Genomic DNA, 18,288 nt, shown 5'->3' on the forward strand with positions numbered 1-18,288 from the left:
CTTCCTTTAACCAAAAAAGCCACGACCACTGACTTTTAAGTCCCGGAAAACCCGAAACCTCCCACCTTCAACTTCCCCACTCTCCTCTGTCCAATGGTTATATATTCACCATCTGCATGCATAACTTATACCTGATGGTGCCACCAGTTGGTGAAACTAATTACAAACTCATTTCAAATGGTGTTTTACCAAAATAAGAACTATTCTAAAATTGCACCATTTATCACAAAATCTCAACTTCTCACAAAGTGGCTCATTGTCGCCAACTTTTCACAAACAATGCCAAAAGCCAGAGAATTTTTAAAATGAATGCACCACAAAGGGAGATATTTTGTTAATATCTTTTCATTGACTGAAAATTCACATATTGGAAATCAAATCAAGGATACACTTGTATCAGACAACATTTGTTATAGTTTGAAAATTAATTGGTATAAATTAGGATACATAAATTTGTTCTTCTATGATCATAGAAGTGAATACTATCATGCATCATGAGACTCTTGTCAAATAAACAATTGTTAATTTATTCACCAGCTGATTGAGAGAGCAGTAAACGATACCTAATCAAAACTATTTCACTAACTTCGACAGCATTTATTCAATTATTCATCCTTTCACCAAGCTTATAAATTAACTCTGAATTACTTAAGCTGTATTATAGCAAATCAAAACTCAGCTAATAAAAACTTAAGTTTGCAATAAATATTTTTGCCCCTTTGCAGAAGATTTGATTTCCTTTTTAAATCTGTAAATCATTTAATAAATTGAGAAAAATGTACAAAAAAAGGAAATCTTTTTAAGTTGTGGAATTGTTTCAAGTACTAGTCTTGCATGTAAAGGTAACATTTTTATTTCAGCTTTTCTCCAGGGAAAATCCACTTTCATCCCTGAAGAATTGAAGGTAAAAAGAAAATGAACTATCATGTAACAAAGGGAAGACATACATTTAACATAAAAAAATACACTTAACCATTCCATATGTACTATGTATTTCAAACTCAACTTAAATTGACAACTGGTACACACACCCATTCAAAACCGAAGAGACTTTCAAGAACAAATATACATAAAACTGAGGAAAGCATTGCCAAATTTCATTCAATGAGAACAGATGAACTATAAATAGCCATCCATCCCTTAGCACAACAAACCAATGAAACAGATAAACAACAATTAATTGGCACCACTGAGGTATATAAAGTAAAAGCCCATGTATAAGACATACTCATGCATATGGTGTACAAAATATATTGGCATCAAATTTGGAGATATTTTCATGAATAATCTGTAATATGTGTTTTCTTAATCAACTAGAAAAAACCATAAAAAAAGCCTCATAATATTTCAATTGAAAAGTTAAATTGAATTACAATTTGATTCATAATTTGCCAAACATGATCTGACAGGTGAAATTTAACTTTGTCCGACGCAAGATTTACCACTATCAATTTTAAATACTGTCTGATAAAAATCAACCCTTTTGCATTAACATTTAGCTATGCATTATAATATGTCTTTCTTAACAAATTATATAGCACTGAATCAAAAATACATTCAATAAATAGTTTTACATTCTGAGCATACACTAAAGTATGTTAAGGCCTTGTCTAAAGTAAAAAATCGCAGCTCTTTACCAATTGCCTATGGAAGCATTGCATTATGTATCCTTGAAGATTATTATTAAGATATTTAAAATAGGTACAAAGCGTGATCGCTGTAATTTAAGGAAACTAAGGATAATAATGACAATAGGTGTCCAATGTTGACAGCATTATGAACTACATTACTAAGGAATGAGCAGAGTTTGTACTGGGGAAAACTTAGCAATGACTGGATTGCTTTAACATTAGTTTTTTTATAATCACACATTTTACAGAGACAAAAACCATGAAATTTAAGCATAACTGTTGAAAATGCAAATCATTCTTCAGTTCAAGAAATGAAAAATGAGCATATTATACATGGGCTTTTGCGGAAATATAATATTATTTTAACACATATGCATCAACCTATAGCATGTAAACCTAAGTGAGCCGTTGATTAGGAATTTGTCTTTGGCTGTAGTTGATTGAGTAAAACTGATGTTATAACCTAATAATGAGCTCGGGCCAATTGCATAATCTACATAGTTTTCAAAAGAATTTATCTTCCCTTAATTCATTTTATAGAAACGCTTACATTTGAGCCATTTAAATCATTTAAGGACCATTAAAAACTCACAAATGTAACTTCCCCCTTCCTAGACCGATAGAATACATCAGACCTCCACACATATCCTGAAATTAGCAAAGCTACTTTAAAAAAAAAGTGGTGACCTAAACTTGATGCTATCATAAAAAATCTAAAGAAAAATATACCCTAAAATAAATTACATACTTCCACTCAAGAAAACCATTACATTTCTCTAAACCTATACTCAATTATTAAAATGATGTGAGAAGAATATATCTTTAAGATACCATTCACATCAATTTTTTTTCTTCTCAAACATTTTACATTAGCATACCTCTAAATATTAGAGGCTATGAAGACATTTCAATATGCATCTGTATTACTGGCTGAATTATAATATAAACTTATAACAAATTAAGCTAATATATTTATATGATTTCTTTGGCAACATGAACATCCAAAACAAGTACCGTACGACTCATCACAGAAGGTTGCAAACATTTGCACTCTTTGAAGAATATTGACTTGAAAAGGGGAACTTGAATAGCCCAAGATATGGGTGCAAGTCAACATGCACCTTTTATTTTACTCCGTAGAATTATAAGGCAAAATGGATCACACAGTTATCCCTTGGTCAAATCATACCACTCTCCCTTCCCAAAAACCTGAGATGAGTTTTTTTAAGCCCTGAGTTATAGCCTCCAAGCAGCTGGACAACATGCCCCAACACCAAAAAATTTTCACAAGCTTCAGAAAATGGAAAACCTGCATTACCATCCACCATAAATTAAAATGTAATCTGTGCATTTCAATATATTATAGTTAATCATGCAGCTTTTCCAAATTCAATCTTAGCACTAGTGGATAAAAAGTCCTCAAATATATCCTGCAAAAACTTGCATTATCACAAAAAAACCACCCCTGCTCTTAAAAAAAAGTTATCAATCCTGCAGATGGGTGGCCAATGCAAAAGAATCATTCATTTTTTTTCCACTGAGAAAAATAAAAGACTTGATTACAATTTTCTTGAGGCACACTAATTGAATATTTAACGTCAGCTGCTATAGCCTGTTCTCTGTGTGAAAACTTGCTTTATCTTTTTCTGAGCATTTCCTTCAAATATTTCCACAATCCTATTTCGAGTCCTTTGCACCCTGCATAGACGTACAAGTCCTGACTGATGGCCACTGGCTAACCAAATGAAACTCTGCATGTTGGGATTCCAGCACATCTGAAAAAATATTTAAAAAAAAGGAAGTGAGAGGACACAAATACTTGGAATAATGGTGGCACACCGACAGTAATTTGAAACAGTGAAGCAACAATCAGGCATAGATTAAATAACCACAGAGAACAGATACATGTTTCATATGCATGCCATACATAATGTTAATACTTCCTATATAAACACAATATTACATCTACATCTTACATTCTGTATGCATACATAATTTGTCAACCTCTTCGACACAAAATTCAAGGGTAGGTCAATTTATTTTCATGACTATAATTCGATTTCTTCAATTATTCCTATGTTCAGGAGGAAGGAGCTCTCCAGCTGTCTTCACTCTCCCTCTAGCTTTCCTCTTCCCCTATGTCTTTAACTCAAGTAAAGGAAGGACCAGCAGGAACCCCCCATAACTTCATTCAATTATTGGGGGAGTAAGCATTTTAAGAATTGGCAGAGGTGATTTTTGACCCAGGTCAGGAGAGGGTCATGGTGGATAATAAACAAAGAGGGCATACCAGGTCACCAAAGAAAGCTTTGTGGGCCATTCCAATGAAGAAAGAGGATATCATGCCATTGCCATATAAAACCACAGTAATATTGCTGCATTGCATAATGTTACTGGTGAATGTCTTTGTTAAATTACCATCTTGATGTTTAAAAACAAAATCTGTTAAAAATAAAATTAGTAAATCCTATTGCTGAATATTAAAAATAGCAGGGGCAACTTCCAAATGCTAAAAAAGTATAATTGTGAGTAGAATTCCACTTACTTTATTTATTGCTGAAATGGGGTAAAGATCAACAGGAATTGTTCTCATTCGTTCAGTCTGCTGTAGTGGACCCAAAGCTTCCTTGGGCAATCTACCTACTTCTTGATCCTTGGATTGAAAGTAAATAAAGAAGCCATATTATTTTTTAGATCAAAAATCATCTTATAACATTTCATGTCAGTTACGATAAATACAGATTTCTACATCAATAATACCATATAAATCAAACAGCCAAAGGGAACATACAAATGCTGTCAAGGGTAGAATCCTTTATAAATAATAATTTTTAACATGCCATGAACATTCCGGTACAATTTCTACGACCACTCTCTTCACATGAACTTATACCAATATCTCAAACTGAAAAGTTTGAGGAGCCAAATCATTTGACAAACCTTCATGAAAATGAGTTAAATTAGGCAGAGAAAATTACATAGTGATAGGCATGTGAATATTACAATAACTTGGAGAAGGTTAATAAATAATGAATAGCTGTGCGATGCCAATTTAACCAAAAGTTTCTTTCCTTACTACGAGCAAGGATGATTCTGAAATTGAAAACATCATACTTTTCCAAAAGACTTTCATAAACCACAAACTGGTTTCAACATCAAAATATCATCATCAAGGAGTTCCTTAAGACCTTCATTACTGCATAGCCCCTAGGCTGCTTGCCCCATATACACATCTATACAGTATATTTTTCAAACTTTACCTCATTGAGGCATCAATGCAGAGAAAATGCACACACATATATTGATACATAATGGATTAAAAAAACCCACTCACTTATGACTTTTATATTTTGGTGGTCCCAGGCACCTTCTTTAGAGTATTAGGAGTAACTTATGCAAATCTCTAAACAGTGTAGTTTTTCTTATCATGGGACATTGGAAGGGTATATTTATGCTCGAGGATTTTTTTGTGTACCAGTAAGTCTGAATATCCATGTCGGTTAAGATTAGCAGGAAGCATTGAGAGTAATTCATTTAGGGAAACCAAAGTTGGCCAACATTTAATAATAGAGACCAGCTAGAAAGGGTTTAATCATCTAAAAATTGGAAGTAGTAATGGGGTCAGTCACTTACCACAGCTAAATCACAGAACAATAACCCAAATTTCTCCGTGACCTCAGTGTATGTGCGTGGGCTCTCCTGGAATTCTGAATTGTTGGCCTCATTGCTGTCAGCACCACATTCATCTTCACTTTCCATGACCATGGCATCATTTCCATTAGGATCTGCATTTGCTTTCTCTCCTCTCCGCTTTCCTGGCTTTGATTTTTCCTTCTTGACCTTCTCATTCCTGCCCTCCTCTTTAATGCCACTGACAATATGCTTATTGCTATTGTCCGGTTCTTCATTTGGCGGAACCTGACCTTCTAAGGTTGAAGTGGCACCGATGTCTACAGTCTTGTCTCCCTTGCTTTCCTTTGGAATGGATTTGACCCCTTCTTTGCCTTCCATTAGGTCTATTAGCTCTGTATAATACACAAACTGAAAAATCATACCATCATTATCATTAACAAAAACAAAGAAATCAATTAATGGATCAATTGGGGTTTAATACAAGGGTAAATAAAGCTCACTTCACACCAAGTCAAGAAGCATATGAAATTCACAGAGAGATATTAAGAGTATGAAAGAGTATCAATACAAATGTGTACATAGAGATTTAACTATGTAATTAACCTTTCTAAAATTAAAATGCATGCATAATATTCAATGTTACACTTACTTAAAGTGGTATTTTCTAAAGTGTAGAATGTAGGTTTCAGTATACAAAGCTAAACTGAGAAACCTGTACCTCTTTCGGACAAATGACCACAAGTAGACTTAAACAAAGATTTTTACATTATTAAGTGATAGTATAATTCGTCATATGATGGCAATGCACTATGTAACAAATAATGCCAGGAAAATAAGAATTTAAAATTTATAACATAGCTCTTACATATTCATCATCAGTCATTTGTTTTCTCAAACAAAAAATTTGGCTGAATAATGCAGTTCAAATGTAAATTTTAATAGTGGACCACAAGTCCACTTCATTTCCATGTTTCAATGGGAAACCATAAAAAAAAATTTTCCCAAGTCCATAATACCCACCTATTGTGTCTATTTGAAATATATTCTTGTTGGTTTATAATTGTATAATTATTGACTGCATTATAGCAGAGTCATAAAATGTATTTATATACTTTAAGTGAACCCAGGAAAAATCCTTAGATAAGAATCGTTCATGAATTGCTCATAAGTAACATATTATTCATTGTTCATACACTACTTTATCAGCATGCAAAAAGCTGCAGTATCTCTATTACTAGTATTATCATAATTCTGAAGGTAATGCTGAGCTATTTGATTCTTATACTTCTACATCAAGCCTTGCAAGGCACCATCAGGATGCATGGGATGATTCAAAATGAGACATGTAAACTCAAAAGTTAAGTTTTCTAAATAGTTAAATTAATATAGCATCAGAAAATGGCTATGAAGAACGCTAATAAAAACTGCTGTGATTGCCAAGTAATGAGATTGTTATGTAGCATTAGCAAAATATTACTTTTAAACGAACTTGAGGTGCTTTGTGGAGGGCACTTTGAGTGAGTAAACCATCTGTCGGATGGGACATTAAACTGCGGACCCATTGGTGCCTTTCATAAAGAGTAGGCTAATGCCGACGCAGGGTTTCTCTCCATCCTTTATCCTTTCCTGTCCATCCCTAATGGCACAAATGACCTCAACTGTCGGTCGCCTCCCTTAAATACTACTATACTACTACTACGACTCAAAGGAATAATTATACATATACTTACTGCTTTCCTATGCTTTATCACTTTGGATGATTCAACAGCCAATAGCATCTGTTGTGCAGCCAAAATGCATGCTTCACCAGCATTAGTTCCATGAGCTATAGTATTCAACCAGTCACTGCAGACAACAGACTGTAAATTAGGGACAACCGTTAGGACAACATATGAACAAATACTAAATTATCTATGGAGGCTACAGTGAAGATTGAATAAAACTACACAGTATGACACCAATAAATATCCCATATAAAATTAAATTTTAAAGTTAAATTTCTTTTTTCCATGTAGCTTCATGAAAATCTTAAATAATCTAGTCATTAAAAATAATGGCAGAGTTACAACCCCTAAAAACTCTGCTAACACTGCATTACATCTATGTCATGCATTGTGCATATTCCAGGATACATAAGGCATTTTTTTCCTACTTTCGCATTTATCATTCCTCATGACTGAGAACAATTTGCCGAATTTTTAGCAATAAAAACAGTGCACTTTGGAATTTTTAATGATGAGAGGTGAAGTGAATTAAAATTGGAATTATGCAAAAAACAAGATGAACTTTTTTTATCCTGAAGAAATTCTACCTGGTGACACCAGAATCCATCACCAACATTATGTAACTCCAAATATCTCTCCATTCAAAATAAATTCTCAAATGCCCTTGATGAATGGCATGGTAGATGGTCACAAAAGGTATAATGCATATGAAACGCAATGAAATCAATAATTTTCCCTTAACTAAGGGATTGCATACACTTAGGTTTATTTTGACAGAGAACACGCAACTGTATATATACAATATACTTAGAATAAGCATCTGGGTAACTTTGTGAAGCTTAATGAATGGACACCTCTACAATAATTTTCACAGTCTATTATTAATATTCAAATGTTCAATTATCATGATAAATGCAAATTAAACCATTGACTGGTTTTAATACAGTGCCCGCTATCCCACTATTATTAAATTTCCAGAGTAGTTTCAAGAGATGTCAAGATTTTTCAAGGAATATTTTCATTTTGTCAGGAAGATTAACAATCTGATCGCATTGAAGGACACATACATGGAGGGGAAGAATTACTGACAAAAGGCCTAGGATGAAGAATGATAATTAAGTGATAGAAAACTGTTTGTACAAGGAGCTACGAGAGAATGAAGATATTGGCAGGGAGCAGTAGACAAATTGGAGAGCTACTACAAACTAAATTTTAGATTGACGCCCCATGATGATTAAATGTATAATTAAACTCCTGCAATAATTATGCTTTGAAAAAATTAGAACCTAAAGTTATCATACAGATAATAGTATTGTGAATAAATAATATCAGGAATAATTATTTTATTCATCACAAATCCCAATGTAACTACGTAGGTAATATTGCACCAAATATGATTAGAGTCACTTACCATTACAGGGGAGTTTTGACTTAACATGGGTGAGGGCTTATACCCATACTGACGAAGAGCTTGAGCTTTAGAATTAGCACGGCCACAGCTGAAATGCAAACGTTATGATAGTATTTAGTACTGTAGAACAAATAAAAACTGCAAACATGGGCAGGGATTTTAAGGTAGAATATAATAAATAGTAGAATAGAATAACTCTAAATAATTGTCCACCTCTTTAATGTGAAATGAATACATTGACTTTCTTGTATTTCAAGTAAGGGTTGCCAAATAACCCAGAAATTGAATTACAATCAAATGCATGCAGTTCATCATTCTACACATAATTATAATTAATTTGCTCATCTTATAGTGAATGTGTGGCAGTTAAGGTTATTGGCAAAGTGGAAAATCCTATTCAAAATACTGACAGGAAGTAAAATGTTTTTATTACACTCTGTGGTCTGAAGTACATGTATGTATACCAGGTAGAGAATAACAATGATTTTTTCTCTCATCTTTTTTTTATGGCTATTTCATTCTTAACAACTTTTATCAATACAAGTACTTGAGAATAATTTTAATGATGATCAAAATAAATATTCTTTAAGTGAGAACTAGAAACATAATAGGAACATTTTTACAACCAGTTTCCATTGACTCCAATAAATTGTGACTTGCAGAATGGAATAGGGAACTTATAGCTATGAATTTTTTTTCCATATGCGCCCACTAAAATAAATAATTTTTCCCCAGAGACTTTGGAATACAAAAGTCTTATCTAATCAGTAAATAACCAATTCAATTCATCATCATTATTGTATGATAATGTAGGTCCTTTAAGGTTAGTTAATCTAGATTAATAATTACCAGAAACTTGATGAAAGGAGACAAATAGGAACAATCCCATCTAAACAAAATTATCAATATTTGAAATGTGTACTGTGATTTCAAGATAATCTAATTTAGCAAATAAGAGTACTAAATATTCTCAAATTAACTGGAATATAAGATAATATCAGAAAATTGCAATATTTTTATTTAAGTCTGATTATTAAAACAATGCTTTTCAGGATAATTTTGCTGGCATACACTTTTCTTTAGCCTATTAATTTGTTTCCCAGCATAAATGTATGCCAAAATTAAATAATTCACGCAAACTTAAAAAAAACCAGGTTAAATTAAACCATGTTAATTCTCTCAATAGTTTCAGCCTCAACTTTGTCGAAGTTCATTTTAATAAATGAAAAAGAAAAACTTTGTTCCAATCCACCACTTTATTTCAGGTACGACTAGTTTCGATGCTACGGCGTCGAGGTAAGGTACCTGAGGATGACGCCGTAGCGTCGAAACTAGTCGTACCTGAAATAAAGTGGTGGATTGGAACAAAGTTTTTCTTTTTCATTTATCATGTTAATTCTACTTGGTTCCAAAAAGCATGATGTCAACCCTGCAAAATTTTAAGCATCAAATAAAGAATTTCAGGAACCTAATTTATGCATAGTGATTGAAAATTCTTAAATGCTTACCACCAGAATGAATACTGAAAAATATCATTAATTTGAAATAGTGTGTAAATCAAAACTATGAGGGCGGTTCAATAAGTACCCGTGTTTGACAACAAAGGGTGTTCCCGAGGGAAGTTTCTGTTATCATCATGTGCTGCCGTCTATCAAACGACAGTGAAACAAATTTCAGACTGATTCAAAGGTTAGTTTGGATTTGGCAGCCATTCAAGTAAGACGTGTTTCGTGATTTTTGCTAAGATGGAAAAAGAGCAGTATCGTTAGGTTTTTTATCATTCGCTTTTTGTTTTTGGATGGGAAGAAATGAGAGAAGATAAAAGCAAAGCTGGATGCTGTTTATGGGGACACTTCACCATCTATGACCACAGTTAGATATTGGTTCAACGAATTTAAACGTGGGCGAACATCTGTTTTTGATGAGGAGCGACCAGGACGCCTGCCAGACGTGGTTACCAAAGAAATCATTCAAAAAGTCCACGCCATGATTCTTGTTGGTCGACGAACGAAAGTGCACGAAGTAGCAGAGGCTATGGGTGTGTCGACCGGAACGGCAATTAATATTTTACGTGATAATTTGGCAATGAGAAAATTGTCGGCCTGATGGGTGCCGCGATTGCTCATGGTGGACAACAAGCTGATCTGGCTGTTAACTTCGAAAACTGCATGAACTAGGCTATGAATTGCTGCCGCACCCCCCATATTCACCCAATCTTGCTCCCTGCAACTTTTTTTTATTCCCTAACATGAAGAAATGGCTCGCCAGAAAAAAATTTAGCTCAAACAAGGAAGTTATTGCCGAGACAGGCGTATTTTGGAGAGTTCGACAAATCCTATTTTTTGGAGGGGTTAAAAAAATGGCCGGAACGTTGGGTGAAGTGTATCTTTCTAAAACTGGACTATGTTGAAAAATAAAAATAAAATGTTTTTGAAAAAATGGTTTCTTCATTTCTAGCATGGGTACTTATTGAACTGCCCTTTTATAATACCCCTTGAAAACATTCTAAAATTTTGCACAGGCATGCTAGGAAAAGGACTTGATAAGTGGTACTAGATCTTGAATATCAAGATATTATAGGAGCATAATGTTGGAGAATAAAGACATCACTGGGAATTTAACATTAAAATACGAGACCATGATAACTTTACTTTCAAGTTTCAAATATGAATACATTAAAGCTACATTTTTTTGTCTCTTTTTAGGTCTTCAAAATAACGGGGCTTGAGAAATACATGAAAATTAAGCACCAGTGTTCACCATACTGACAGACATGACTATTTTTAGTTCCGAGATTGAAAGAAGGATAAAAGCATGATCAACAAAAAAGAAAACCACTGAAAAAATCATTGGCTGGACCAGTTTGACCTGGAAATTCCAAAACCTGATTAAATACTCCACTGCTTATGCAAAGAAGCTCAGCAGAGAAGTATCCAACCAACAAAGGTGAGGTCCTAAATTATCTTCCTAGCTTTGTCAATGATTTTCTTGAGAAAATCCCCATCCGGTCCAGGCCTACGAAATCTGTGCGGCTGAAGTGAATAACTTGATTCCCAAATTGAATTATAATTAATGCATGAAAAATGATACTGGAGACATGAAAAATCATTACAAGAAAGACTACCAGTCCACAGCCCAAAATATTAATCAAAGACAAGGTTTGTATCTTTTATCTTCCCCCTAACCTTTAAAAATGTTTTAAAACATCAAGAAGGATAATGACCCAAATTCAAAGAGAGACAAGTTAGATACTTGTATATGTATAATGATCACCAGTTTAGCCCATCTCCAACCATCTTGAACTTAATTATCCTAGTAATTAGTATACAAAACATACTTTTGGTATGTTGTTTCAGGATGGTAATCCATTTAGTGCAGTCATCACCTTTTATGCAGTACATTGCAGAGTTCTTACTGGAAATGTAATTATTATTAATTAGAATAATTTTTCATAGCATTTTTGCAAACAAAATGACTCACGCAAAACTGTCATCGATGGATGATACAAAGGATATCCAGTTTGTCAGCCATGTCACACTGGTCACAAGGCCGCGAGGATAGGAAGAAAGTGGAGCTGCTGTATCTTGCAAATCCCAAACTTTGAGCAATCGATCCCGAGAACCTGAGACTAAGTAACGAGGATACTTCTCACCCGTCTGGCTTTTCTCCTCTGGAGTACAAGAGGCAAGCACCAAGGCTGAAATTAAAGAATGAATCATCAAATAGTAATTTTCAAAACATGATTTTCCAATTGATCACCATAGCATTCCACATGACATATACATTAACAAATTTCTGTGAAGCTTTCTCAGCATCAGCGAAAGGCTACAAAACATGTGGAGCTTGTTTCAAATCCCTAAGAGCACAAAATATCAAACTGAGGTTCAATGGATATCCAAAATACACCACATATCCAAACCCATGAACGTACATACATTTCTATAGTTTCCCAATTTTTCCCGCGACAATTATTTGTAGATGGAAAGATATGGTAGAGTTTAAAATACAACAGCATTGTTTACTTGAATGACATAGATGGCTGCACAGTACAGTGCAAAGGGTTCATATATCTGCCACTAGAGTGAAAAGTGTTTTCAATGACAAAATGGCATCACTTAGAATAAGAGAAAACGTGTGATCATCTGCTTTCTCAAATTGTGTGATTCAAAACCCAACAAAATTCATCATCAATGGAGTAAGACATGCTGTGACGGTGTTATGAGTGGAAGAAATGTTCATTCGAGGGAACAACAGTTCAAATAAGGCTGAACATCATGTGACAAAGAACCCAAGAAGCAAGCCTCTGCCACAGATCACCAGAAATTTTCGAGAGGGTAACTCCAACAGATGAAATCTCAGTGGCCATGGAATCATGATATCAACATTGTGAAAAATATACATGTCTACAGGAAGATTATGTTGACAAGTAACAGAAATTTCAACTTTCTGGTGCAAGTAGTTCGTCACAAAAAATAGTAGATCTAAGAAATTGGAATGCATCTTGTAATGGATATTATATCCATGATTGGATATAAATCAACACATATCCATGGATATATAGTATGGTATACACATTAGATATTCAACAATATATCACTGATAAAAATGCAATTAACAAGCTTCATCAAAATATTTTAATAATTTGGTAATTTTTCAAATTATTGACACCATTCCAGCCACATCAGGCTATCTGCATCAAAATATTTTACCATTCTGGCACTTTGACAAAAATTTTACCTTTATTTGATTAAGCAACAAGTTTAAAAATTCAAATAATACTTGAATTCACACAACTACTGTAAAATGATAATTTTTCATGGTCTGTAATTACATACTCATTAAAGCAACTTCATGTAAAATTAAATTTTTAAGAAAAGATTAGTGCAAACTTTAAAATGGAGCATGATTCTGTAAACAGCGTGAAAACATCACTGATGGGAAGATGATAGTGTAGATTGCGGGCTTTTTGAATCTGGGTGTGGAGAATGATGGAAAATGTGAAATGGACACAAAGGAAAACAAATGAAGAGGCACTAAGCATGGTGAGGGAGGAAAGAGGATTGTTTGGAGATATCCAAAGGAGACAGGTAAGGAGGATGCAGAACATTATGATTGGAGACGGGATGTGGGGGAATGTGATAAGAGGGGAGAATGTAAGGCAGGTGAGGAAGGGGGAGGAAAATAACAGGCTGACAACACTGGATAGGATGGGGGAGGTAGAATGCAGGCAAAATTGCAGAAGGGTTTATTCTAGAGGGAGTTATTAGAATGGGTGTTGCTAGGCAAACCTAAGAAATAATAATAGTAATGTTGATCTTAATTTAAAGTCATAAAGAGTAGACTTACTACCTTGATCAAAAAGTTCCCGGAATAACCACCGTGTGGCGCTCCCAACGTTCCGATTTGAGTTCTGTTTTTTTTGTTAAATTGGTACATCTGTTGTTGATATTCCCTTTAAATCTTAGTGTCATAACTTGACATTTGCAAAAGTTACGGTCGGTTTTCGGTATGTCCATCAGTGCTTCCTGCGATTTTTCCATTACTTCCTCTCGGCTGCTAAAACGCGTTCCCCGTAATGGTTTTTTAACTCGATTGAACAGAAAGAAGTCACAGGGAGCCAAATCAGGTGAATTCGGTGGCTGTTGGATGGTATTTGTTGCATTTTTCGTCAAAAAATTACGAATAATGATAGCACTGTGCGACGGTGCGTTATCATGGTGCAAAATCCACGAGTTTTCTGCCCACATTTCTGGTCTCTTTCGGCGAATTTCTTCACGCAAACGTCTCATAACGCCCAAATAATACTCTTTGTTTACTGTCTGGCCTTCTGGCAAAAATTCATGATGCACTACACCGTTGTAATCCATGAAAACCGTCAGCATTGCCTTCTTTTTTGACTGAAAACGACGTGGTTTTTTTGGTCTCGGCTCATTTGGTGAACGCCATTCACTTGCCTGATGTCTGGATTGCGTGTCGTACTCATAAACCCACGTCTCGTCTCCAGTAATGATCCTTTTGATGAATGTGGGATCGGATTCAGCCTCGCAAATCATGTCTTTTGCGACGTCAACACGGTCTCTTTTTTGCATGAAATTGAGGTCTTTTGGCACCAACTTTGCTGCTACACGACGGAAACCCAAATCATTAACCACAATGTCTTGGGCGGATCCATAGGCAATGTTCAAGTCCTCCGCTATTTCTCTGATGGTTAATTTGCGGTTATTGACCAACATTTCTTTTACTTTATCAATTTTTTCACCGACTTTCGATGTCGATGTTCTGCCACTGCGTTCATCATCTTCGATTGACTCACGACCACTTCTGAACCGCTCGTGCCACTGGTAAACGACCGTTTTTTTTAGAGAATCGTTGCCGAAACACTTTTCCAACATTTCCAACGTCCGTGCGCCACTAAATCCGTTTTTTACGCAAAATTTAATACAAGTTCGTTGTTGCAAATTTAAATCCATTTCTGAAATTGTAAAAAATCGCCAACACACACAGAGATAGATGTACTCTTGGCTACGTAACTTTTGCAAATGTCAAGTTATGACACTAAGATTTAAAGGGAATATCAACAACAGATGTACCAATTTAACAAAAAAAACAGAACTCAAATCGGAACGATGGGAGCGCCACACGGTGGTTATTCCGGGAACTTTTTGTTCAAGGTAGTATACAAATAACTCCCATGATAAACATTTTACTTGACTCTATGCTGTATTAAATTAGTCTTGCTCTTGGATTAATTGAATTATTTAGCGATATAATTGAACATTAATAGAGAACCAGGGCTAAAATCCAATCAATTACATCAGGAATGTAGCAAAAAATGTAAAAATAAAAGATTTAGCAATTTCTTGCCACACGACTTTTTTGTTTCCAGGTAAAAATATTGCAACTCACCAATAATACTGTATAATATATGACTAACAGGGCATATGTACACTGCATACAGTAAACAAGGGAGGATCAAGGTAATTTTAAGTCCTGTCATGATTCTACAAGAGGGCCACTCCCTTAAATTCTATTATTACAAAAATATAGGGGTCTGCAAATTTCATGATTCATGTTCCACGCCAATATAAAGGAAAATATTCACTTCCTATTAACAAAAGTATCATTATCTCATTTTAGGCATTTCTGGTCATTACTTTGCACTTTGAGGCTCGCCTATGAAATATCAAATTGTTATCTTTTGTGGTTTCTTCATCAAATATTAAAGTCATGATTTAACCTAAGTAATAAGAAACTAAAGTGCTCCCCAACACTTAGGACAGTCAACATTTAAGTAATAAATCACTACACTTGAAAGTGACTAGTAAATCTTACCTGTAACTGAGTTTTTGTGACCAAAAAACATGTGGTAGGGACGTAGAAACAAACTCAAACTGCCATCCTCCTGAACCCTCTCTACACGCAGCAGAGGCGAGGAAGTTCTAAGGTCCCAGAGAGCAATCAGGCCGTTGCTGAAGCCTGCCGCGAGAACAGAGTGCGACTTCCCGAGCAAGCTCCAAGAGAGGCAGAGACATTGCCAGTTCTCCGATTCTTTATCAGGGCTACAACTATTCACAACCAAGGTAATCACAGAGGATGGCTTGAAAATTGGCAAGGGTTCACTCAATCCTGAGGCAATATCCTTTGAGCCAGACTTCTCACTACTTTTAATTTCTGACTGGGGCATACCAGAACTGGAAAAGGCACTTTGGTTTGTGGGCTCCAGGGAACCGGGTTTTCCCTTGGAACTGGTGATAGACTTATTATTTCCAATCCTTTCCTCAACTTCAACACACATCTCATCTCCATCATCATCCACTGAGTCATCACCGTTTGCTGTCCTATTGAGAGGATTGACCTTTTTTCTTCCACCTTTCCCCTGAGTAGTCTTTGTTACACAGTTTGCATCAGTGTCACTCAGTCTGGATTCCTGTCTACACGGTTCCTCAGCAGATTCAGCTTTGCTGAGTTCTGACGGGAAGGGCACCGAAAATATTCTGATTGTTCCATCACCACACGCTGCTGCAAGGACTCCCAATCGTCTCAGAGGTTTACCCGACGGGAGTGGCTGCGTTTCGCCATCGCTCATTTCTGACTCATGTGCACTGCCTGATTCCATATCCACATCATAACATCCAGAAGGGCACCACTCCAAGGCCCAGACCGGTCCGAATTCGTGCGCTATACCCAAGGCCATGATCGGAGACATGAGCTCGTCACTGAAAGAGAATATAATTCATAAGAGAATTGTTTTTGTTGGGGAACATATCATGTAGATTCATGAAATCTCTCACTTCATTTCATTATTTTTCCTAATTTATGTCTCATTTGTAAAAATACTAAGAAATATTATTTGCAGTTCCTAACCTCTTGTTGCTTATATTAAATCAATGGGTTCGACTGACATCAAATGAAGAACATCTCATGAAGGCATTCATGAATTAGAGACAACTACCAGTACCTGCCACTGCAATACTCTCCAATGTTCGCACGGATTCAGCAGGCTCAAATCAGGGACATGGAACTTTGGAGAAGTGGACCAGCAAAGAATAAAAGCATTTAGAATGTGGTGCTGAAGAGGAGAATGCTTACGATAAAATAGACATACAAAGTGAAAAACAAGGAAGAATATGGAAGAGCAGAGGACGAAAAGAACATACAGAGAGCAGAGGAGGAAAGGAGAACTATATGGCAAAGAAGAACAAGATGGATTATGGACACCCCATGAGGTGCAATTATAAAAATATTAATTAAGCTTGCAGATGTTTAACATGATTTTTTTTCAGTTGCCAGGGTGCCTTTCTGACTTCACTGGTATAACGTATCTGAGCAAAAATTTGACAATGGGTGGCATAAGAAGGTGCCATTGGAGTGGCAGAGAGATTTATTAGTGACTTCAATCATTTGAAATTCCAAAATTCTAAGAATGCAGATAAAAACGTTTCAAAGGCTAAAATGGGGGGGGGGGGAGGGTGAAGGAATGAAACTTCATGCTTCCCCTACACACCTCATAAACTCTTGTACCATGCACAACCATGTATGATATGAACCCTCTCTTTTTGATCATTGAAATAAAGGAAAAACTTAAAATACTCGAGCATTGACAGAAATTATAAGTCTCAATCAAAGTAAATGCTCTTATTTAAATAGTTAACAGTGGTTAACATTGAATATTTCAAGAAAAATAGATATGTCAACAGCAAAATGTTCATTTGCGACGGGGATGCAGTCAACATTCTGATAATAAATGAAGAGGTTTTGGCAACAAAAAAAGGGAGTTCCAAAATAACAAGTCAAAGGGAGAAAGGAATTATTTAGCAACATACAAAAGTAAATTACTATTAAGGAAAGAATGGCAACTTATTGATTCCCATTCTAGATTTTACCGCAATTGTACAATACTTATTCCCTGATTTCTCTCCCCAGAATTTTGAATTTGATTGTGTGTATTTATGCCGATAAGTCTCCAATGATTCCCTTGCCAATAATATCACTTGTGTCAGTCCAACTATAGTTTCAGAACTTGCCAGGTCCTGCACACATGACAATACACTTAAAACATCGAATGATCTCACAACTAAAAGGAACATCATCCTGACAGGGAATTCCTGAGTCTCAATTCATGTTCTGATTCATTTATCCAAACTCCTCTAAAGTTGAAGAAAATGTCCTTTTCCCCATTTAAAGTACTTTCAGTCTTTTCCTTATTTCATCAACTGAATGATCACCTTGTAGTAGTGTTCAAAACAAATAATGCACATCTGCTATGGAGTCACTACTTGCCACAAATCCCATCATGTAAATGTGCATGAGGAAAGAGCTTGGTGATGGGATGTGTAGGCTAGAGAAGGAGAGGGAGAAATTCCACAAAGTTAAGCCTGAAACTGTTATG

At 35.3% G+C, this 18,288-nt stretch overlaps 1 protein-coding gene across 1 annotated transcript in view; it reads right to left on the minus strand.

Moving 5' to 3' along the window:
* Window positions 1-2,488: 2,488 nt before the first annotated feature.
* LOC139696427 (uncharacterized) overlaps window positions 2,489-18,288 on the minus strand; it is a 55,364-nt gene continuing 39,564 nt past the window's right edge. Inside the window, exons 13-19 of the mRNA XM_071595189.1 lie at window positions 15,732-16,615; window positions 11,880-12,096; window positions 8,400-8,487; window positions 6,995-7,123; window positions 5,265-5,672; window positions 4,177-4,284; window positions 2,489-3,406 (exon numbers count right to left, since the gene is read on the minus strand). Coding sequence (XP_071451290.1) covers window positions 3,230-3,406; window positions 4,177-4,284; window positions 5,265-5,672; window positions 6,995-7,123; window positions 8,400-8,487; window positions 11,880-12,096; window positions 15,732-16,615 — 2,011 coding nt within the window. The 3' untranslated portion in view covers window positions 2,489-3,229. The remainder of the gene's footprint in view (window positions 3,407-4,176; window positions 4,285-5,264; window positions 5,673-6,994; window positions 7,124-8,399; window positions 8,488-11,879; window positions 12,097-15,731; window positions 16,616-18,288) is intronic.

The sequence above is a fragment of the Hetaerina americana genome, unplaced genomic scaffold, assembly GCF_022747635.1.
Source record: "Hetaerina americana unplaced genomic scaffold, ioHetAmer1.1.p SCAF_7, whole genome shotgun sequence".
Classification (NCBI taxonomy): domain Eukaryota; kingdom Metazoa; phylum Arthropoda; class Insecta; order Odonata; family Calopterygidae; genus Hetaerina; species Hetaerina americana.